This window comes from Camarhynchus parvulus, chromosome 23 (assembly GCF_901933205.1).
Source record: "Camarhynchus parvulus chromosome 23, STF_HiC, whole genome shotgun sequence".
NCBI classification, from domain to species: Eukaryota; Metazoa; Chordata; class Aves; order Passeriformes; family Thraupidae; genus Camarhynchus; species Camarhynchus parvulus.
The window spans coordinates 1,008,569-1,030,000 of NC_044593.1; the positions used below are offsets into that span (position 1 = coordinate 1,008,569).

Consider the following 21,432-nt stretch of genomic DNA (forward strand, 5'->3'; position numbering starts at 1 on the left):
GCTCCTTTCCTGGCAGGGGGAAAAATCCATCCCAAGTTGTCTCCAGCCTCATTTTCCCGTCACTATTAAGGTCGGGGATTGAAGAGCTGGACAAAAAACTGTGCAGGAGAACTGGGTGAAACATCGGAAAGAGAAGAAACCGCACTTTTTCCAGCCTTTCCAGCGGAACAGCAGAGCCACGATCACATTTTCCCCATGTGGCTTCACACAACAGAGCGGCTTTCATGGCCCGGCGCCTCCCGCCCTTGCTCCCAGTCCTTGCTTTCCCTTTGGAAGCCCAGACTGTATTTTTAATAGTCTGAGAGGAGCTGCACCTGAGTGTCTCGGCAGAGCCGTTCCCAGGGCAGGCTGGGGCTGTGGCATCCCCCGAGGTGGCACGGAGTGACTTCAATGCTGTCTGTGACCCGGGATGAGCCTCCTGTAATTTGTAATTTGTACCCAAATGCAGCCCGGGATGGCTCCATGGAATGGTTACCAACGGAGCGCTCGCTGCTAATAACAAAACCTCCCGTCTCTCCAGGCGTTTGCTGCATAACCGGATGTCTTCACGCAAATATCAGCTTTGAATGCCCTTGAATTCATCTGGAGCAGGAAAAACTGCTGCGAGCCCCTCTCCGGAGCTGATAGGGCCGGGCCACCGATGTGACAAAGTCCTTTTTATTCCTGTTCCTGTAGCTTTTGGATAGCCCCAGCTCCCCGGGAGCCAGTGGAAATCCGTCTGTGCTTGGTTTAGAGTCCAAGGAATCTCGCTGATTCATTGGGTGGGACAGCCTGGGCTGGAAATTGGTGTGGCACTGGAACCAAACTGATGTGGGGCTGTGCAGTCCAGCCCTGGCCAGGAACCTCCCTTGGTAATTACCCGTTAATTAATTGCAGCTTGTACCACGAAGGACACCGTCCCGCCGTTGTTGTTGTTGTTGGAACGTGGGTTCCAAGAGAAGGGAAGAAATTTCCCTTAAATGGGGTTGTCCCAGAGATTCCACAAGCATCTGTCTTAGGCTCTGCATTCACTTTTTTGCATGGCAGAGTAAGAAATTTGCACCAGTTGGGGCCAAATGTGGATTCTGGGACTGGTTTAACGAGGGGCAAAGGAAAGTTGGATCCTCTGCCTGCTGGGAAAGGAAGGAGCTGAGTCCTTATTCCAGGACAAGGAATGCTGAGCCAGGCACTCCCCCGCAGCCAAGGACCAAGCCTTCCTCTCTGCTTCACCAAAAAGTTTAAAATCCCAGGGTTTTGTCAAACCTGCAGTACTTCCCAGGGCTCCCCAGAGCCCAGACCCACCTGCTGGAGCACAGGCAGTGGTTTAGCACAAAGGAACAGCTCTCCCACGGCGCCCACAAAAGTGGGTGTAGAGCAACAAATTTGAGGTCTGTGAGGCTCTTGGGGCCTTTTTATGTTCCCAGCCCCACAAAGGAGCTGCCAGGGCTGTTTTTCCCTCACCACTGCTGCATTTCTGCTCTAACAAAAGCTCTCCCCTGCTGGTATCTCGCAGAGCAGCTAATAGCTTATTTCATTTATACCCAGCTGCACCAGCCCTGGCTCTGCTTTAATATCTTTTCAATTATTTCACTTTCAGATGACATTTTCCTGGTTTCCAGCTACCACTTACCGAACCTCTTATGCTCCCCATTCAAATGAAACATCTAACAATGTTCAGTCTGAAAGCTCTCAATTCTTCCTTCAGTAATTGCTGTTTGTATTATTCTGGATTTATTTATTTCTTTTTTAGAACACTTAGAATTAATTTGTCCACGCTTTACATAATAAATCACCAGTGCTCCTAACAATCCACAGTGAAATGAGCATCACCCACCTTTAACAGCAGTGAGGAATGAGTCAGGAAAGTTCAGTGGCTTACTCAAAGCTAAATTTGCACCGAGCCACGGAGTGGGAACAAAGCAACTCTGGCCCCCCACGTGTGCTCAGTAGGTCACTCCCTTAATATTATTTTATACTGCATTCAGGAGCTTGGTCCCCATTTGGCAGAGCAGCAAAACAACATGGGATTGTTTCACTTCTCCAGCAGTTTTGGCCTTCCTGCAGCAGTTTTTCCATCTCAAACTTTCCAAGTGCTTTTGAAACTAGAGGCATCAGATGTTAAAGATATCAAAGCAGGCCCTCTCCTGCCCTGGCTGTGCGTGTTCCTCCAGTGGAATTCTCTGCCACGCTGACCCTGGGGCTCAAAAATGGGTTTTTATTTCCATGGGGAATTTTTCAGGCACGGGAGGAGCTCAGCACACAGGTCATGTTGTCACTCAGTAGGACACATGTAAGAACATCCCACTTTTTAAATGATAATGAAACTGCTGTGAGGAGAAAGGTGCTGAGGAGGTTTGGGAAGGAGAGCATCCAGGGCTGGCTGTGGCTGGAAGCAGGAGCCTGTCCTGACTGCCAGGTTCATTAGAGCTCCTGAAAGCCATGCTGGACGCAGCTGCGAGAGGAACCTGCCCAGGGACACCTATTAAAGGCAAGCAGGACTGCCACACCCTGGCTATAAATACCAACATTCCCATTCCACAGCTAATTCGGGATCCTGGCCTGGGATGCAGCAGTGGAAGCTCAGGCCCAGCCCTCGTGTCACAGATGCTCTGAGGAGCTGCTGCCCCCTCAGCAGAGCCATCCCAGGAGCTCCACGTTCCTCCCTCCCATCCAGGCATTGAGAGGGGTTTTTGGCTCCATCCATCCCCTGCTTCCTGGGAGGGATGAATTTGTTCTGGCTCATTCCTCTTTCACTGCCCCTGCGTCGAGCAGGGTTTGCTTTGCCAGACTTCCAAGGATTGCGGGGGAAACCCAACTTCTGCCGGTGTCAGACTGTTTGCAGCTTGCTGTGATTCCCAACCAGCTGTCCCTGGATGGCTCATTTTCCTCCGGGGTGGCTGCCAAACTTTAGGATTAGCTGCAGTGAGCAGCTGAGGACACGCGTGGAGTCGGCCCTGGAGCTCACAGCTGCCACAGCAAACAGCTCAGTGCCATGGGCTGAGCAGAGTTACCCTGCACAGGACACATCCCATGGCATTATGTGGGAAGGTGACCTCATCCCACAGTTTCTGGGTCACTCCTGCGCTCCATGGCCCAAGCACAGAGGTTGGAGAACTCAATGTTTCTAGGAAATGTTCATCAAGAACTTTCGGTGGCAGTAATTGCATGGAATTTAATAATCAATGGCCTTTCCGTGCTTCTTCCTTTTTTGTTTCCCCTGGATACTGGCATATGGTCCTTTCCCCGGGGAGCTGGATGGTAATTAATGCATTTTGTGGTTAAATGTTTGGACTCAGCATCTCAGGGCGCCCAAGAAGCAGGGAGGGGACAAAGCAGGCATTGTCTGCAGGTTTCCCTCTGCAGTGGGTCCCCTCCACTGAGGCACCAGGGGCAGCTTTTTGGGAATGCTGACACAGGCAGAGCTTTCACCTCCTTCCTTTGGAACACGGGGGAAGTTGAAGTGCTTGTCACCTCCCTGCCTTTGGAGGTGATATCCAAGGGAGGGGGAAGGAAAGTTGGCTCCCAGGACCACACACACAACAGGAGTAATTGAATGCCTGACTTTCCCCTTTCAGCAGGAGGCTGTTGCTGTGCTCTGCCCAGGGTTTCTCGCTGCCCTACTTTCCAAATTCAGATATCAGCCTGTCCTCTGCTGTGAGCATCAGGAAACAAAGATTTGGGCTTCTTCCTTCTGCAGGAAGAGACCTGGAAAGGATAAAGAGGCAGAGATGGAGCTGGGTCTGAGTGCTGGGAAACCTTCCCATGGCAGCACTGGACACACAAGGAGTCCTTCAATAAAAACCCCAAATCCACTGCATTTCTAGTTTGAAAAGTTATTTGGGAAAGAGGAAAAAAAAAGCTAGTTTGGTGAGCTTGATTAAAATCTCTATTTCCCCACCTTTATGTATAGAAGTTGCTTGAAAGTAAATAAATTCAGGTATTGTCTGTTTTCTTTTAAGGTTAGTCCCCAGATGATTCAAATACCTGGGCTGATAAGGAGATTTGGTGAAGAAAAAAGCACTCCACAACCTGCTTCTCCAAAAATAACAACCCCAGCTTTCCCTGGCTGAGGTTGATTAAGTGGTTAAATCAGCCACAGTCCCCTGCAGCAGCAATCAAACACACCAGCGAGGTTTCCTGCAGAATTCCCATCATCTGAAAACCCTGGGAGCTGCTGGTAGCTGGGGCTCCCCTAATGAGCCCCGTCCATTATATCCCAGCTGGGATTCAGCACCAAGGACTGGCTTCTGTCACAGCTGAAATGCAGAAACTGTTTGCTGTGGGATTTAATGGGCTGCAGGTCTGAGGGAGCCAGGGAAGGCACTGCTGGCTCCGTGTGCTGCCCTTTTGTGTGGGGAAAGGGGAAGCAGCAGCTCCTTCCCAGCTTTCTGCCCCCTCCTGTGGATCTGCAGGGGTCAATCCAGTCACAGCAATGACCAAGATGCTCAATTTTGTCTCTGAGGTGCAGCCCAACATCAGAGAGAAAAAGATTCACAAAAAAATCCAAGTGCAACACAAAACCTCTATCTCCAGGCTGGCTTGATCCAAAGCTGTGAGTATTAGGAAAGAAATTCTTCCCTGTGAGGGTGGGGAGGCCCTGGCACAGGCTGCCCCTGGATCCCTGGCAGTGTCCAAGGATGAGCAGCCTGGGATGGTGGAAGGTGTCCCTGCTCATGGCAGGGGTGGAACTGGATCATCTTTAGGGTGCCTTCCACCCCAAACCATCCCATGATTCTCTGATTCCACCAGTGCAGGCACCTGATTATCCATCCCATCCCAGTTTAGGGCAAGACTGTCACCTCCACAAACCCAGACCACTTCTGGACAGCTGGGCACCAGCTGAACTTTCACATCTCTGCTCTGCCTGTGGGGTGAAGCTGTGCATCCCAAATCCCCTAAGCTTTCCAGGAGGTTCCTTGGGCAAAGTCCACATCTGGGAGGAATGACATTGATCCCAAGGAACAAAGGGAACACCTCTCCCAGAGCCACCCTGCTCCAAAGCGATGGCGTAAATGCTGATCTGACTCAAGCAGTGACATGATGAATGTGGGGTTTATTTCCTCCTACCTGAGTCACACTGGAAGGAGCCAGATTTTTTTCCAAGTACTCAGGAAAGGAAAGGAATTGTGGGAAGGACAACAGGCCAAGATCTCGCAGTTCTACCAGGATTTAGAAATAATCTTTCTGATAAAATTATTTGCATTGCAGCAGCATGTAGAGTGCTCCAGCTCTCCAAACACAGAAACTCCTCCACCTTCTCCAAACCCTGCAGCCTGAGGCACTGCCAAGGGAATGACATCCCAAATCCCTGAGATACCCACAGCAGGACGGGGAACTGAACCCAAACCTCCTGAGTCACCGACTCAAAAAGCAGCTGCGGTCCCCAGCAAAGCCACTGTGCCCTGCAGATGGGGAGAACAACAACAATCCTGCAGGGCAGGACCAAGAGTTCCCAAATCTTCCTGTCTCTCTGCTCCTTATCTGAGCACAGGCTCGACCTGCTCAGGCTGAAATTCTGGTATTTCAGATCATTGGGTCCTTGCTTTTGCAATTGTAATTATCACCTCTTTACCCCAGTGGTTTGTCTGTGTAATGATTGCTGTAAGGCTCTTCGGGCTCCTACTGAGCAACGATAAGAGCTGGTTAGAGGCAAAAACTTAGGCACAAACCCAGGAGAGATAATTGAGGACTGCAGCCATCCCTCTGCCCAGCCAGGGGTGTCCAAACCCAGCCAGGCTCTCAGAGCATCTCTCTGAGTACCAAGGCTGTGGAGATTTTCCCCTTTTAAATCCTTGGATTTTATCCCAGCTGATCAGTGCAGCAAGGTGGGCAATGGGATGGAAAGGGGAGGAATTGCCTCTGAGGGGCTTAAACCACAGACAGCTGCTTCTCTAACCCTGCCCTGATCAGCTGCACAAGAGGTTTCCATGATTCAGGTTTCTTTCACAGATTTAAAACTCATTCCAGATAAGCAAATGAGCAATTAGCAGCGCTGTATCTGTGATGTCATTAAAATTCAAATGGTACCCTGGCTGCTCATTAATAGTGGGATGTGCAGTTGGAGAGGATAAACCCAAATCCTCTGTTGGCAGCAGGGGGAACCTCCTCTCTGCACAGCCCTCTTCTCTGGGGGTTGATGCCAGCAGGACCAGCCCCTTCCAGGCCCCCGAGCTGCTGCTCTGACATCAAAGCCTCGGGGCTGCAGCAGCTCCTGCAGCTGGTCCAGCCAGGATGGAGACCCTGGGGTGGCTTAACTTGCGGGATGCAGAGGCTGAAAGGGTCTGATCCCTTTTATCCAGTGGAGAAATCCACCCTGTGCTGAGCTGGGAACCCACAGACCACACAAACCCAGCATCCATGGAGATCAATCATCCCCAGGGCCCTGTTCTCCCACAAAACATGGGGATTTCTCCCTTTTCACACAGCTCCCTTCACTTATCTCTGTCCTGGATAACAGCAGGTGTCCACTTTCCCTGTCTGGAAAGAAGAGTTGAACTGAAAGCAGAGTCTGCCTGCAGCCACAGGGACGGCTCCCTTTATCCTCTCCCATAAATAATAGAAGATTCATTCACAGGCTTGTAATAGATTAAAAATAAATAAATAAAAAAGAGCTCAATTTTGTTTTGCCAATCATGCACTTAATGCAATTTTCCCTTCTCGTCCCCTTGTGCCGATGCCTGCAGATTCACAAAGGTTTTAATAAGCTGGAAAGGTGCCAAACCATTTCTGTCTCATTAAAAAAATATCAGCACGGTGACAAAGGTAATTTTTTTCACATCAGTAGTCAAATCCACTTGCTGAATTAAAATCCAGCTGACAGGGAGACTATCAATTTTTAATGGGAGCTTCCTCCCTCTTGGAGAGGGGAAGCCTGGGGGGGTTACCCTTAAAAGGGATCCACATTTCTCACAACCATTCCATCAGCTTTGGTTTCATCTGAAGCTCACGTTTTAAAGCCTGAGTGAGGAATTACAAAAAGCCCCCCCAGGTAAAAAACCTCCCGAGAGCTTCCCAGGCTGTGCCCCCATGGACATTCCCTTCTCCCACTGCACGTGTGGGTCAGGGGCTGGACCCCTCTGAGCTTTGTGCACTTGGGGCCAGCCCGGAGCAGGACACAGCACACCTCAGGGGTGGGAACAAACTCAGAGGAAGCTCTGGCTGAGCTGATAAGGACCGCACGTGCTCTGGAGAGTCCGGCCCCTCACGCTGACCCCCCTCTCCAGGGGCCATCCCCAGCTGACGTCAGCAGCAGAATTCCATTTATTTCATATCCACAACAATTTACACGAGCTGCAGCTCTGCCCCTGCAATGAACACAAAGCCTCTGTGGGGGAACCGAACAATTCCCCACAATTCCCTTTCCCCCAGCGCTGCTTTCCCAGGACATCTGTTTTCCGTGTTTTCTTTCTAGTGAAACAGAAGGATCTTGAACTTCCCAGGGATTCTGAGCATCATCCTCCCCACACCCGGATCAGCACAAGGACCAGTCCCATGCCAAAAGCAGCCTGAGCTCCCCAGGATCTGCTGGACAAGGTCCTTCTCCATTTCTCCCCGGGATTCAATAGCTCATGCAGGAGCAGCCCCGGCTCCAGGGGCTCGCAGCCCCGGGCCGGTCCCTGCCCGAGGCTCGGCGCACAAAGCCCGCATTGACTCCGGGAGCTGCCCAGGGCAGCCACATCCTGCCTTTGTGTGGGAGGAAGGACGCTCCGGACCCACATCCCTCCTGCCTTCAGCTCCTCGGCCCGGGGAAGCAGATGTGGGAGTTCAGAAGGATTCCTGACCCCATCCCGGGCTGGGCCACGAGGTCAAGTCCCACACCTGGCCCTGGGAGGTGCTCACCACACAACTCCTGATGGATTGATCCTGAGTGAGAAAAAACCCACGATTCTTACAGAATCTGCCACAACACGAGCGCTGAAGATAATTAATGACTTGGTGATTAAAACACCTTGCAGTGAAGGCTCAGTCTTCCCTCCTGCGGCAAACCCCGACCTGTGGGGAGCTGCACTCCTGGCACTGACCCCAGCCCCGCTTTGGGAGCCAGCACATTCCCTCCTGCAGTGCTGATTTTTAGGATTCCCCAAACCCCAAACCAGGCTCGGCACAGCCCCAAAGCACAGCACGAACGACACGGGTGGCCCCGGGGCTGCATCGCCGTGAGTCACCCCCGCCCCAGTGGCGGCTTCACCCGGCCCGGCTGCGGCAGACCTGACTCATGCCCGGCAGCTGGCCGGATCCCATGACAAAATCCGGCACTCCCAGCTAGGGGAGAGTTTCACTGCGTTTTCTCTCCCTGGGAGATGGGCTGGAGCCACACAACTCCCGTTTGCTGCTCAGGCACAGCCCCTACACAAGACACCAGCAAACCCCAGAGGAGGCACTTTGTGGCTCTTGATTTTAAATAAAACATTGGGAAAAAAGGCAAGAAAAACCCAAACCCTCCTTTCCAGCTCCACAACAAAGTGTGATCCTCATGCCTCCAGAACAGCTTCCAGTCCATCCCCAGCCTGGTGAGATAGAGCCAAAGCCACTTGGGGATGTGTAGGTACAAACCTGCAGTGAGAAGTGGGGACCCCTCTGAACATCATCTCCCTCTGTATATTGGTTGTTCTCCTACTTTAAGAGCAATTAAAATCAACTCCACTTTTCCCAGCCATCTTCCCAAGGCTTAATCCACACTCAGGATGGGACAAATGAAAAATTCACCACCTGACAGCCTCCTGCCACCAAGGCAGCAAACACAAACCATCTCAAGTGGACCAGAAGATCTCTAACCATGTTGGATGCTCCCTGAGCTCTGCTCACAGCAGAAGGAAACGCTCTGGCTCAAGTCAGAACTAAAATGAACAAGTGATAACAAAGCCAAGCACTTCTTTCCCTCAGAACCTGGCTCAGAGCAGCTGAGCTGTGTCACCACACGGCAGGAAGGACCCCAGATCCTGCTGGACTATCTGATCCTGAGCCAGAGGGAGCCCAGATAAGAGAGGCTGGTACAGGACATCCTCTGTCTCCAGCCACTGGGGGGGACCATCCCCAGCTGTTGTTTCACACCCAGCTGAAGGGACTCCAGCAGTTCCAGCCTCTTTGAACTCATTCAGGATTGCTGCATAAAGTTCAGAAGTCAAACTGCTGATTAGTTTGGGAATACACAACTCCCCATCCCATTGTGCTGAGATTCAATAACCTTTTTATTACCCTGGAAGAGATATAATTACTTCCAATAGTAATTTATGAGTAAGACCTGATTTAAAGAAACACAATTCCATTGAATTGTCAGTGCTTTGAGATACTGGTGACATCCACAGTGGACTTCAAGCCGACAAATCAAGGGTTTATGACATGATCCTGTACCAGATCATCAGTTATGACACACAACAGGTGGAATGGAACTCCACCAAAATACAGCTCTGTGCCCTGCTGAGCTGCCCCTCCCAGAGCTGCTCGGACACCAACACACAGGCATTTGGAGTTTGGTGCTGCAGGAATGAAGTCACAGTGCACAACTGCTCCTCCAAACCCAGGTCCCTCCCTGCAGCCCTCACTGCTCAGGACATGGATTTGTGTCAGGTGAGGGAGGTTTTGGGATGGCTCCCAGCACAGAACTCTGCCCTGGTGCTGGGGATTTATCCCTGGGCTCCCAGGGAGCAGCAGCAGAACAGTTCTGTGTCCTGGGGCAATGCAGGGTAAATCCCTTGGCTTGGAAAGCTCCATGAGCACTCCCAGGCAAACAGCCAAAGTCACACAAGTGGAAAAATTTAACAATCCAGCCCTGAGTTTCTATAAGCTTGGAACTGTTGCACACACACCTGCCATTGTCCCACCTGTTGACACAACAAACATCTTTCCTCAGAAGCAGCTACAGAGACTGACCTGTGACTCAGCCTCACACTCGCTGCTGGGGACTCAGTTCCATTTCAGTTACACAGCCCAATTAAACTTTATGTGGAGTTGGATACAAACATTGCAGCAAGTCCCTTACCTAGACCCTGTGGCTGTCACTTCATGAGGGTGGCCCGCGTCAGGAAGCCAAAATTCAGCATGAGCACATCCAGGATAAAAAAGAAGTGAGATCCAGGTAGCTCCTGCCTCATCACACCAGAAACCTGCAGGGTCATTTCTGAGCTACAAATACAAGGATTTAAAAACAAAGAGGTTAACCAAGAAGATGGAGTGGGGAAGGGATCAGACAAGTTTGGGTTTGGATGAGGGGAGCTCAATCAGAGGATCAGGAGATTCAGTGGTGTCAGGAACAGCAGAGACACAGATGGAACCCAGCCCAGCAGAGATTCTGTGCTAAAAAGGATCTGTGCAACAGCAGGGACAGCTCAGGAGAGGAGAGGGCTCATTACCCCAATTGATATTTAAATGAAATGTTACTACTTGAATGGATAAGTAGGAAGAAATTAAAATACTAAGCTAAACACAGTTTAGAAGTTATGCTCTTTTTAATCACTGCATTTAATTGCTCTTTTTAAGCCTACACCATCCTTTATGGATAGATGAAAAAAAGAGGCAGGGGGAGCAGCAACAATGGGAGCTGCAAGGGAGATGGAAATGTGGAGGGAAGGCCTGGCCCATGCAGAGGTCCTTTATCAGCCCTGGAGGCAGGAGATGGAAATAGGTGTGAGGGAAGATAAGCAGTGACTCAGGCCCTGAATGTATTTAAAGAACTTCTATTAGTGCTAAGATTAAAAGGCACTCAGAGGTCACCAAACCCAGGTAGAAGCAAGATTGGGACGATAAAGGAGGAGGTATTAAACCCTGTGGAGCTGCACCCCTGCAGGACATCAGGGAAAATCCAAGTGAATGAGGATCAGCACGTCCTGAGTTCAGGTCTGCAGCTCCTCAAGCACCAAATTCACCCAGATGGACTTTGAAAAATGCCTCTGTCCAGAAGCTTCTTGGAATTGATCACACACGTTTTAATAACAGGCGATTCTCAGCATTCCAGCTCTGGAGGAGGTTTACAAGCACTTGAGCACACAATGACATTCGTGTGAAACAAAAGGTTCAGCACAGAGGGAAGTGCAGAAGGAGCTGCCCTGAAACCTCCCCTCTCAGGCAGGACCTGGAGCTGCCCTGCCTCAGGTTAGACCCTGCACAAGGGCAAGGAAAGACTCACCAATCTCCAACTTCACTGTGTACATCACAGCTACTGCAGCTGCAGCACAAAAAGAATTCAAAAGCACCTTCCAGAAAAACTCCAGGCTTCATAACTGAGCTGATTTCAGAAACACAGCTGGAGTTTTTACAAGAATCCCATAGCAGCAACCCAGCAAGTTTCCAGTGATTAAAGGGGCTTGGAACTGGGTGCTTTGTAAGGTCCCAACCCACTCTGTGATTCCATGATTCTGGAAAGGCAGGGAGCCCCCAGGATTCCTCAGATGAGCTCTCACACCATTACAGCTCCTTCCCAAGTTAATCAAACCTGCTGTTCATTTCTCACAGGGCCTTCAAACACTTTACTTGTTCTGACCAGCAATTTTCACAGCAAATATTGAGTTTGAGCTTCTCCATCCTCTCAGAGCACTGCCCAGGTAAGGCTGTTAGACTCCTGCTTGGCAAGAACTCCACAGGAGCATCACTAATTAAAGGGCTTTTCCTGCTCCACCAGGCCAGTTGAAAGCCCCAACTTTTCCAGAGCCAGCACAGCAGATCAAACACTTTCTCATCTCTGAGCAGTCATTAACCCTGCACAAAACAAAGCTGATTAGCAAATGTAAACGTCCAGATAAAAATAGCCAACATCTGTTTAAATTTAGAAATTTATTTTGTTTAATCCACAAGCTTTATATAGCTTTAGTTAAAAAAACAAAAACAAAGAACAGTGAAAACATGACAATATCCAAAGTTCAGGTTCCTCTAAACTTTCAAAGAACACAGCTCTGAAAGTTGCTCAGACCATTCCGAAGAACCGTAACGAGACAAGATTTATGAATGGGGCAACGACAGCTCACAAACAAAATTTATGGAACTGAAGGAATTATTATTTTTTTTCTGGGTCTGCTGATCATGGAAACTGCCCTTTAAAAAAAGAACATAAAAATACAAATGAAATTCCAGTGTTCCAAATCAACATGTTACATCAATATAAACCCACAGTGTCCTGGTAAACAACATGCTTTCATTTATGTACCACTCTAAATTGCTATTCTTGATTGGCTTTAATGGAGACTATACAGGCAACAGTAGAAAGCATTAAAATAGAGATGTACTTCCTTGAATTCTGCAGTGGTTTTACTCCTGGGCAAGCCTACAAACCACAAAGGTTAGTAGCATCATGTAAGTGATACAAAAGAAGTCAAATGAGCCCCTCACAAATTCTGCTCAAGGCTCTGCTGGATTTCAAAGAAATGAGGGAACTGACGGTCATGTTTCAAACCTCCAAAACAAATTCCTACTGCTTCTAAAAGGTCTCACTCTAAATGAAATTATGCTGTCAATGAAAGAATGTCACTAGTACACTGTGGACACCTTTTGTAATGTAAATCCATGCCCTTTGTACATGGTGAACCTCAACCTAGCAATTATTACAACAAATGTTATATTCTAAAGCTCAAACACATTTAGCAATTTGAAATTGAATTCTGAGTACAAACCAAATAAAATGTACATTATATCAAAGGGTTGGCCTAGGAGGGGGGGGACACCTGCGCCTTCCTCATGGACCTCAGGGCCTTCTCCCGCAGGTGCTTTTCGAGGTCATCCAGGTTGTCCTCGGGTTCACTTTCCGTCTCCTTCAAACAAACACAAAGAGCTGCTTCAAACACCCCAGGCCTGGCCAGGCTGAGCCCTCCCAGCACTGAAATCCCCACAGGGAATCACACACCCCATATCTCATTTTGGAACTGGGGCTGTCAGAACCCCAGCAGAGCAGTGAACACCCACCCTTCACAAAGTCCCAAATTCTCACCTTTTTGGGTTCTGTCTCTGCTTCCTGCTCTCCCTGTGCTGAGGTGGTGTCTGCTGGAGCCACAGCAGCAGTTACTGCAGCTGCTGCTGCCTTCTCCTTCTTATGCTTTTTGTGTTTCTTGTGCTTTTTATCCTTTTTATGCTTCTTATCCTTCTTTTTCTTCTTCTTCTTGCCACCACCTTCTTGATCTGAATTCTGTAATAAATAATTCAATAGATGTTACAACTCATCTCTAAAGCTTCAAACTTCTCTGGCAAAGAATGGAACTGCCCCTGGGAAACACCTTAAAAGAGGAGGTGAAGATACCAAACAATCTGTCCTCCTCCCTCTGGGAATACTCTGAGTTTGCACATAGGACACTGACCATAAATAAGCCCCCTATACTTTGTAGACCATAAAACTCATGTACACTCATGAAATGGGACTTTTCCAGACAAAAGTTTGATTTTCTATCGAACACTATTTTCTCCCACACTTGGCGATGTTAAGCTTGAAAAATTCATATTACAAATTGTTTTTAGAAGTTTTTAACAATGAAGAATGATCCCAAGCAATTTGCCCCCTGTGAATAACCCTGGGGCTGCTCAGCAGCTCAGCCCTCCCAACCAGAGGCTGCCCTGGAACCCAGAGCAGTTCTGTTTTATGAGCAGACAAATACCCTGGCAGGTGATGGGCTCTGAGTTGGGCTCTTGGCCTTTTTTGCAGGTGACCAGTTTGCAGAAGGAGAGCGAGAGCGGGCAGGAGATGCAGGTCCTTGGTGTTTTTTGGGAGCTGTCTCAGGCGACCCTGACGCAGAGCGGGACGAGGACACGCGCCGGGGGCTGGGGGTGGAAGCCCTGGGGAACACAAGAGTCAGAGGTGAGACACACAACAAGGCAACATCAACACAAGAGCCAAATGAACACCTGTGCTTTCACTTGGTCAGGCTGCACTGAGAAGATTTAAATTGATTTTAAAAAATAAATAGATTAATTGCTTTGCTGGTGTGATTAAAAAAGCAAAACAATCCAATGGCAGAGGGGATCCATAATGCAGAGGGATAATACAGCCTGAAGAGATGTTAAACAACCCTGCTGCTGCTCAGAACTGATTGCTGCCTTTCTGCTTTAACTAAGTTATAATCACATTAAAAGTCAAGAGAACAGCGATGCTATTTAATTGTGTGAGGCTCTCCACTCAGCTACATTTTCCTTCTGAAAAAAATCATAAGCCAGCACCAAACTTCTCACAGTCTGCTCAGAAAAGCAGCATCTCACTAAAGACAAAAATATTTACAATTGTAGCAGTTTATCATGAATGGTCATTTATGGAATTATTCCAGAGCTAATGAAAAGTGTTGGTTTCCACAGTTAGGTTTAAAGTTAAGTATTCTTTAAAGCCAGCACATGAAGGGAAGGATCTGGGGAGAGCTTGTGGCAGCATTTCAGGGTCTTATAAAAAGGAGGGAGAGGGGCTTTCTATGCAGGCAGCACAAGGGGGAATGGCTTCCACTGCCAGAGGCAGGGATGGATGGGATATTGGGAAAAACTTCTTCCTTGTGAGGGTGGGCAGGCCCTGGCACAGGTGCCCAGAGCAGCTGTGGCCACCTCTGGATCCCTGGCAGTGCCCAAGGCCAGGCTGGACACTGGGGCTTGGAGCAGCTTGGGACAGTGGAGGTGTCCCTGCCATGGCAGGGTGGCACTGGATGGGCTTTAAGCTCCCTTCCACCCAAACCATTCTGGTTTTCTGTGATTCCTTAACTACTTCCACTGCATTGCAACTAAACAACAACCCCTCATCAAACCCCGAGCAGACAAGATGAGTTTTTTTACTTTGTTTTCTTGGGTTCTGGCGTTCTGGACACCCTCCTGATGGGCCTGCTGCTGGGTGAGGGTGACTGTCTCCTCTGCGGTGATGCTGACGCTCCCCGGCGCGGCGGGGGAGGGCTGGAGGAGGGGTGGGAAGCTCGAGGCCGTGGTGAAGGTGAATGCCTTTTGTTTTGTGGTGGAGAACGTGTTTCCCTGTTGGATCTGCTGGGAGGAGACCCCTTCCTGTGCTTGGAAGATACGGAAGGGGAGCGCCGCTTCGCAGTAGGGGAGCTCCTCTGTTTTGGCGGTGGGGAGTGGGAGACTCTGCGCTTGGACTGGGGGGAAGGGGAGGCCCTTCTTTTGGGAGGGGGAGGAGGAGAAGCTGTTCTCCTCTTGGGAGGGGGAGATGGGGAATATCGCCTCTGGATCGGGGGGGAGTATCTCCGTGGAGAGGGAGAACGTCTGCGTGGGGGTGGTGATGGAGACCTGAGAAGAGAACAAACAGTCAGGGACCACCCAGGCATGGCAGTCAGTGCCCTGCAGAGGGGGAAAAGGACTCTAGAGTTCTTTGAACTTCTCAAAATTTAAACCAGAATTCTTTAGAAGTCAAAAGAGATTAAAATAAAACTCTTTAAATCCAGAAAGGTTGTGGTTGCCCCATCCCCGTAAGTGTCCAAGGCCAGGCTGGACAAAACTTGCAGCAACCTGGGCTAGTGGAAGGTGTCCCTGCCCATGGCACGGGGTGGGACTGGATGATCTTTAACGTCCCTCCCAACCCAAGCCATCCCATGGTTGTGTAATTCCAATTCAGGATTTGCAGCAGCAACCCAACAACATCCAGGCCATGCACCCACCACACCCAACACCACACAGCCCCCTCAGCTTCCCAGTGAAGGAACTGGGAGCAGGGCCCTTTTCCCATGCCCAGAGGAGTCCCCAGGCCCAGAGCAGGCAGGTGCTGCCTGGTGTGGTCGGTACCTTCGGCGAGGCGGGGATGGGGAGCGGCGGCGCCGGGGCGGGGGCGCCGGGGAAGGGGAGCGGCGCCGGCGCGCGGGGGGCGGCGAGGGGCTCCTCCTCCTCCTGCTGCAGAAAACAGGCACTCATCAGGAAATGCCAGCTGAGCCACCAGCTGCTCCCTGCTCTGCTCCCACTACACAAAATCTGCTCCTTCATGCACCTCAAAATGGAACTCTACTGGGAGCACTGATGGAAAGAAACATACTTGAATCTTTCTGAAGAGTATGAAACAATGAGTGTCTGACTGTGACCCTGAGCCCACCACAGCTGTCTGACTGTGACCCTGAGCCCACCACATCAGCCAGGACACAATTCCACATCTGCACAACCTGATCCATCACCACCTTGTAGCTAAAGAAAGACCAAATGGTTGGAACAAGCGATGGATCACATGCTGATATTGCCTTGGGTGGAGTTAATTTTCTTCACAGTGTAAAACTGCGCTCCATCTGAAATCCAAAATTATTTATTTCTTGAAATGCAGTGAAAACAAAAACTAGAGTGGCTGCTAAACTGCAGCTCTCTGGATTAAAACTGAGCCATTTTCTGCTTTGCAAGGTTTACGACAGACTTCTGGAAGGGGGAATTTTAATCCAACACATTCTTGCATAGAATTTTAAAGGAAAGGAATATTGGCAAAGTGAAATATTCCTTTTTTAAAAAAAGCAATTAAGATAAAATGACTGGATAAGGGAAAATTGAGAGCAATTAAAAAGCAAAGCAGCTCATTTACATTAAGTGAGATCTGATTTCAAACATGCTGGGTATTGTTCCCAAGGCAATGAAACACACTTTTATAGATAAGAGTTTGCTCCAAAATACAATGTTCTTTTATGATCCAAAAAACCCCCAGCCTTCAAATGTACTAACTGTCCTAATTAAACATGTATTTATGCAACAGGCAGTACGTGAATTCAGTGTGTTGCAAAACAAGATCAAAGCCTTTGAATCCCAACCTGTTTTCCATAGAAATGTTTGACAGGATCCATAATTAGGAAGGTCTGCATTGGTGAGGGAGTCATCCTTATCTCCTACATCAGGATGTGTGCTGGGAGTATCTGCTAGCTAAGGCTTAATTACAGCCTCCTCAAGGGTCATTACATCCAATTAATAAACCCATCAAGCTTCCTGCACTTCTCTGTATTTCTAGATCAACACAGAGACACAGAGCAAAAAGTGTCACAAACAAAAAAGTCACTGTTGTTTTACTGATTGCCTACTTCCAGTAGTTTCAAATATCTCTTGAACTGAGGAATGAGAGTTTTGAAAACTCCAATAATCTCTGACCCAGAAGATCAAGATCTTAATTGCTTGTTACAAGGGTGCAGGAGGGTTTTGAGTCAGTGGCAGCAGGAACCCAACACTGCTCACCCAAAGTTGGGTGTCTGGAGCGAGGAGCCCCTGAGGAACACAAGTGTTCAGCTGTTTTCAGGCATCAGTGGGATGTAACAACATTATTGATGTCACAGGCTGATGTGAATTAACAAGGGGTGAGCAGTAAGGGACACAGAGCAGGTGCTGCTCCTTCTGTTTTTGCCAGTGAAATGGCTCCAGGTCCAACATAAGAAGGAGCACATCAGTCTGAATTTCCCTCACTGTGAGTGTGCAAGTCTAAAGGACAAAGGATGGCAAATGCTTATCCATGCCAAAATAAATGACAGCCTGTTGAAGAGATGAATTTCTAACCAACCTTTTCATCACTGGTGATTGCCACCTCTTTTCTATCTGCATCCTGAGAGCAGTGGAGGGAAAACAAAACAAAACAGATCTATCTGCCACGGATCTGAGGCAAAAATGAACACCATCAAAGAAAGGTCAGAGCAATTTTTGCCAAATGAGTGTAATGAGAAGGAAACCTTGAAAGAAGTCTGGGCAGAGTGGGCATGACTTGATGTGTATTTGGTGAGAGTTGCAGAGAGATAGACATAGATACCAGGAAGGGATGAGCTAAGTTCAGGCAGTTACCGAGGGGAGGAATCCTTCTGGCGCTTGCAGGGCGAGGGGCTGCGTGAGTGCGAGTGCCGGTGGCGCCTGCCCACCTCCCCGTTCTTCACGTTCGACCTCTTGGGCCTCTCCTCTTCTGAGGAAGATGAAGAACCAGAATCTGCAAACATAGAAAGAATCACTCTCTGGAAAATGATCCTTGGGACATTGGTCACTGACAGGGCAATGTTGCAGTTCAAACCAACCCCATCTCCCGCAAAACGAGAACCCAGAATTTAAAACAGATTGACTGAAGGTGTCGGCTGAACTTAAGTGATAAATAAATCTACTGGGTAAAAATACTTCACTGTCCATCAAATTTGGCTAGACAGACAACTTAGAAGGTGAACTGCAGTTGCTTTCTGAAACTATGTGGACAAAAATACCCAGGTGAATTTAGCGATCTCAAGCATAAAAGAGTCCAAAGTACAGAGAGATGATGTAATCCACAGCACACAATATTTGTGTGTGATGTTAAGAGTTTAGAAGCGCAATTTTAAAGATGCAAACCCATTAACAAAAGATGTAACGACCTTTAAAGTCATACTTTTATTCCTCCTGAGTAATAATTAAAGTGACCTCATTATGAGTGGCAAATCTGTAATTAAGTTTACAATAGCACTGCAGAGCACAGAGCAAATAGTTTTAATCTGTATTTGAACTTAACTACTTCCTGCAAAAGGAAACTACAACCCAGCTTTAAGGAATTTCTGTGCTCCATACCAGATGAAGACTGTTGATTTTGCCTCCTGTACTGGCGCCTCTGTTGGACAGAATCTGCTGCAGCCATTTTGCCTCCTTTGTCTTCTTCTGAAAGGACACACAAGGACAGGGCACTTAAACCAGGGATAAAGATTTGCCTATGCAGGCAGAAGCAAACTTATGGACAGCAGACCACCAGGTATGGGGTTTTCCCCCACTCAAATCTTAGGATAACATAAGGCTGGAATAATAATAATAACTTTGGCTTAACTTTCATTCCAAGCAATCTTGGATAGAATGAGGCAGCAGGAGTGATCATCTTTAGAGTTCTAAAACTCTTGATTTCAATGCCAGACTTCCTGGAAGGCTCAACACTTCACTGCCCAAGTATTTCTGACTAAAAACCCCACAGCTAGTAGCAGAGCTGAGAAGCCAGAGCCATACCTGATTCCGACAATTCTGCTTTCCTGGGCTTGGGTGCTGGCGAAGGAGACTCTCTTTTCTCAGTACTCTTATGTTTGGGTGCTACAAGACAAAATGCAACAGCTCAGCTGCAATTCACACCGTTCCATCAAAAGGTACACGTGAGCTGCAGTCCCAAAGGGAACCCAAGCTGTGATGGTGTCCCTCACCTGAAGCCCTGCTGGGCGAGACGGAGCCGCGGCTCTTGCGGGCGCGGTTGGACTGCTGGGGGTGGGCGAGCGGCGCAGCTTGGCCGGGGGGCTGCCGGGGGGCGAGGGCCGGTGGCGGCGCCGGGGGGGGCTGGCAGAGGGGGACAGCCGGCGCGTTTTGCGGGGGGGGCTGGACACGGGTCTCTTGGGAGGTTTCTTTGGTGGAGAGCGGGAGCGCGATGAGGATGAGGAGGAGCTGCTGCCGGACAGCGAGGCTGAGGAGCGTCTTCTCCTGCAAATCAAAGCCACATCAGGTCTTGCCTGGCCACAGTGGGGAACATGTCAGCACAAAGAACAAAGAACTGCGGTTGTTTGCAAGCACAGACACTGAGCCACAGACAACAGCGCTTCCCAAACATGGTGGACTGCCTGCAACACTCGGTTTGGAGAAGAGGAGGATAACGACCAATCTTTCACAGTTATTCTTAACTATAATAGTGAGCTAAAAATTGTTAGTGTCACCTTCACTGGCTTTCTGTCAATCTACAGGCTACAGCTAAGCTTTGCCCCTGGAAACAATTAGTTTTGGGTTGGGCTCTCTAACTTTTGGGTGGTTAAGAGAATTGTCTGTGTTAGCACGTGTGACTTAATGATCTCCAGAGCAGATCTGGGTAAGAGCTTAGTGTGCAAGGACACTAAAATGTTTTACACCAGGAGGTGAAAATTTCAGACAACTTAACAATTTAACAAATCAGAATCCATCTATCCATCCTTATGTTTTAGTTTTTCATCTTTACTTTGCAATTTTAAAAGGTAGGGCCTCAGAATTCTGCGGCAAAATTTGTGGCAAGTTCTGTTGCAATTGTGTACCTGCAGAATCCACCTTTGGCTGCAGAATTCCTGAGAACCTGGAAAAAAGAAACCCTACCTTGAGTGAGATAAACATTTGCTGAAAGGGTGCTCTTGTACATCTTGCAACATACATGTTTGATACTTTTCACAGTTTTCCCAGTAACTGTGTGAAATGAACATATTGACAAACTCAGGCAATAGTCATCACCTTGTCACAAAAAGGAAGAGAAGTGCTCCTTCCTCAAAAACAACTGCTGTACACAAGAAGCATCACTTTGTCTTCATGGGGAGAGAACAGATTCTGATCCTTTTCATAGGAAGAGAATCAAATCTCTATTTTGACACTGCCAAAAGCATATCATTTACTTTGCAAGGCAGCTAAGAGCTTTGCCTCTAGAGCAATTCTTATGTTGTGAAAAATGTGACTTTCAACACCAAAGGGCAAATCTTGAAGAATCTTAAGTAAGAAAACATGAAGAAGAAACATACTTCAAGTCCAAATTTAATTTTATGTGATAGAAATACATGTCATAATTAAAAATTACCAAGAGTAAAATTCCCAACTTGTTCTCATTTTTTTTCCCCAGTCAGGAAAGAAAAGTACTAAGACTTAAGCCAAAAAGCCCTAAGAGATATCATGTCAGCCTGTGCTGGGAGCTACCCAGAGCCATCTGAAGAAGCAAAAAAGAAAAAAAAAAAGCTCTAAAATTGCCACTTTTCAAAAAGGTGGAATTCTCATCACTTCCCTAACTCAGAAGAAATCATTTCACATCTGCAACCGTGTTCCCCCACAGGACACTCAGGAAATGTGACACCGCAGTTTTTCCATCACTCTGATCACACACCTGCCACTGCTAAGGTGAGATGAACAGGGAATTTTGCTAACACAGCTACAGTTCCCTTTAACTTTGCAGGTTTAGCACTTCAGCTGTCTCAAAAAGCAGGGCTCTTACCGCCTGACGGGGGATCTGCTCCTCCTGTGCCTGGGTGGGGGAGGCATCCTCCGGGGTGGGCTCCTCCTGCGCGGGGACGGCCGGCGCCGCGGGCTGGGTCGCCTTCTAGGGGAGTAAGACCTGTCACAATCAGAAATTCCAATGAAAAGCAACTATCTAACTTCCAGAGTTGAGGAAATGTATCCTCGGGGCACTGAGTGCAGAGTTGCTTTCCTCCAAGTGCATCATATCAAGGCTGTATTTAGGTGAGGATGCCAAATGTACAGACACAATCGAGGCTTTGAAGTTTAACAATATCACTCTATTAAGTAGTAGAATAATTAAAAAAAGGAGGTAAAGAAAGTATTTTACAGCATTTTCAGCATCAACCCCCATGTCCTAAAGAATGGCTACACAATTCTCATCATCAATATTAAGCAGCAGAATTCCTTCTCTGATCAGTGCTGGTCATCATGAGAATCTTCTCATAAATCAATACAAACAAAACACTCCCAAACACATTTATACACCAAATGCATCCTCCTCATTTGGCCCAAAACATCCACAGTTCAACACCTCTAAAAACATCACTGACCAAGAACATTAAGTGGCACCTGCAGCAGAAAACATTCTCAAGCTTCACAGTCAGCACCTGA

At 48.3% G+C, this 21,432-nt stretch overlaps 1 protein-coding gene across 1 annotated transcript in view; it reads right to left on the bottom strand.

The window, feature by feature from the left end:
* Positions 1 to 11,726: 11,726 nt before the first annotated feature.
* The window catches only part of SRRM1 (serine and arginine repetitive matrix 1), a 16,888-nt gene continuing 7,182 nt past the window's right edge, over positions 11,727 to 21,432 (bottom strand). Inside the window, 12 exon segments of the mRNA XM_030964571.1 lie at positions 11,727 to 12,716; positions 12,893 to 13,087; positions 13,551 to 13,728; positions 14,704 to 15,165; positions 15,658 to 15,762; positions 17,387 to 17,428; positions 17,662 to 17,800; positions 18,403 to 18,489; positions 18,826 to 18,906; positions 19,014 to 19,076; positions 19,079 to 19,284; positions 20,798 to 20,917. Coding sequence (XP_030820431.1) covers positions 12,612 to 12,716; positions 12,893 to 13,087; positions 13,551 to 13,728; positions 14,704 to 15,165; positions 15,658 to 15,762; positions 17,387 to 17,428; positions 17,662 to 17,800; positions 18,403 to 18,489; positions 18,826 to 18,906; positions 19,014 to 19,076; positions 19,079 to 19,284; positions 20,798 to 20,917 — 1,783 coding nt within the window. The 3' untranslated portion in view covers positions 11,727 to 12,611.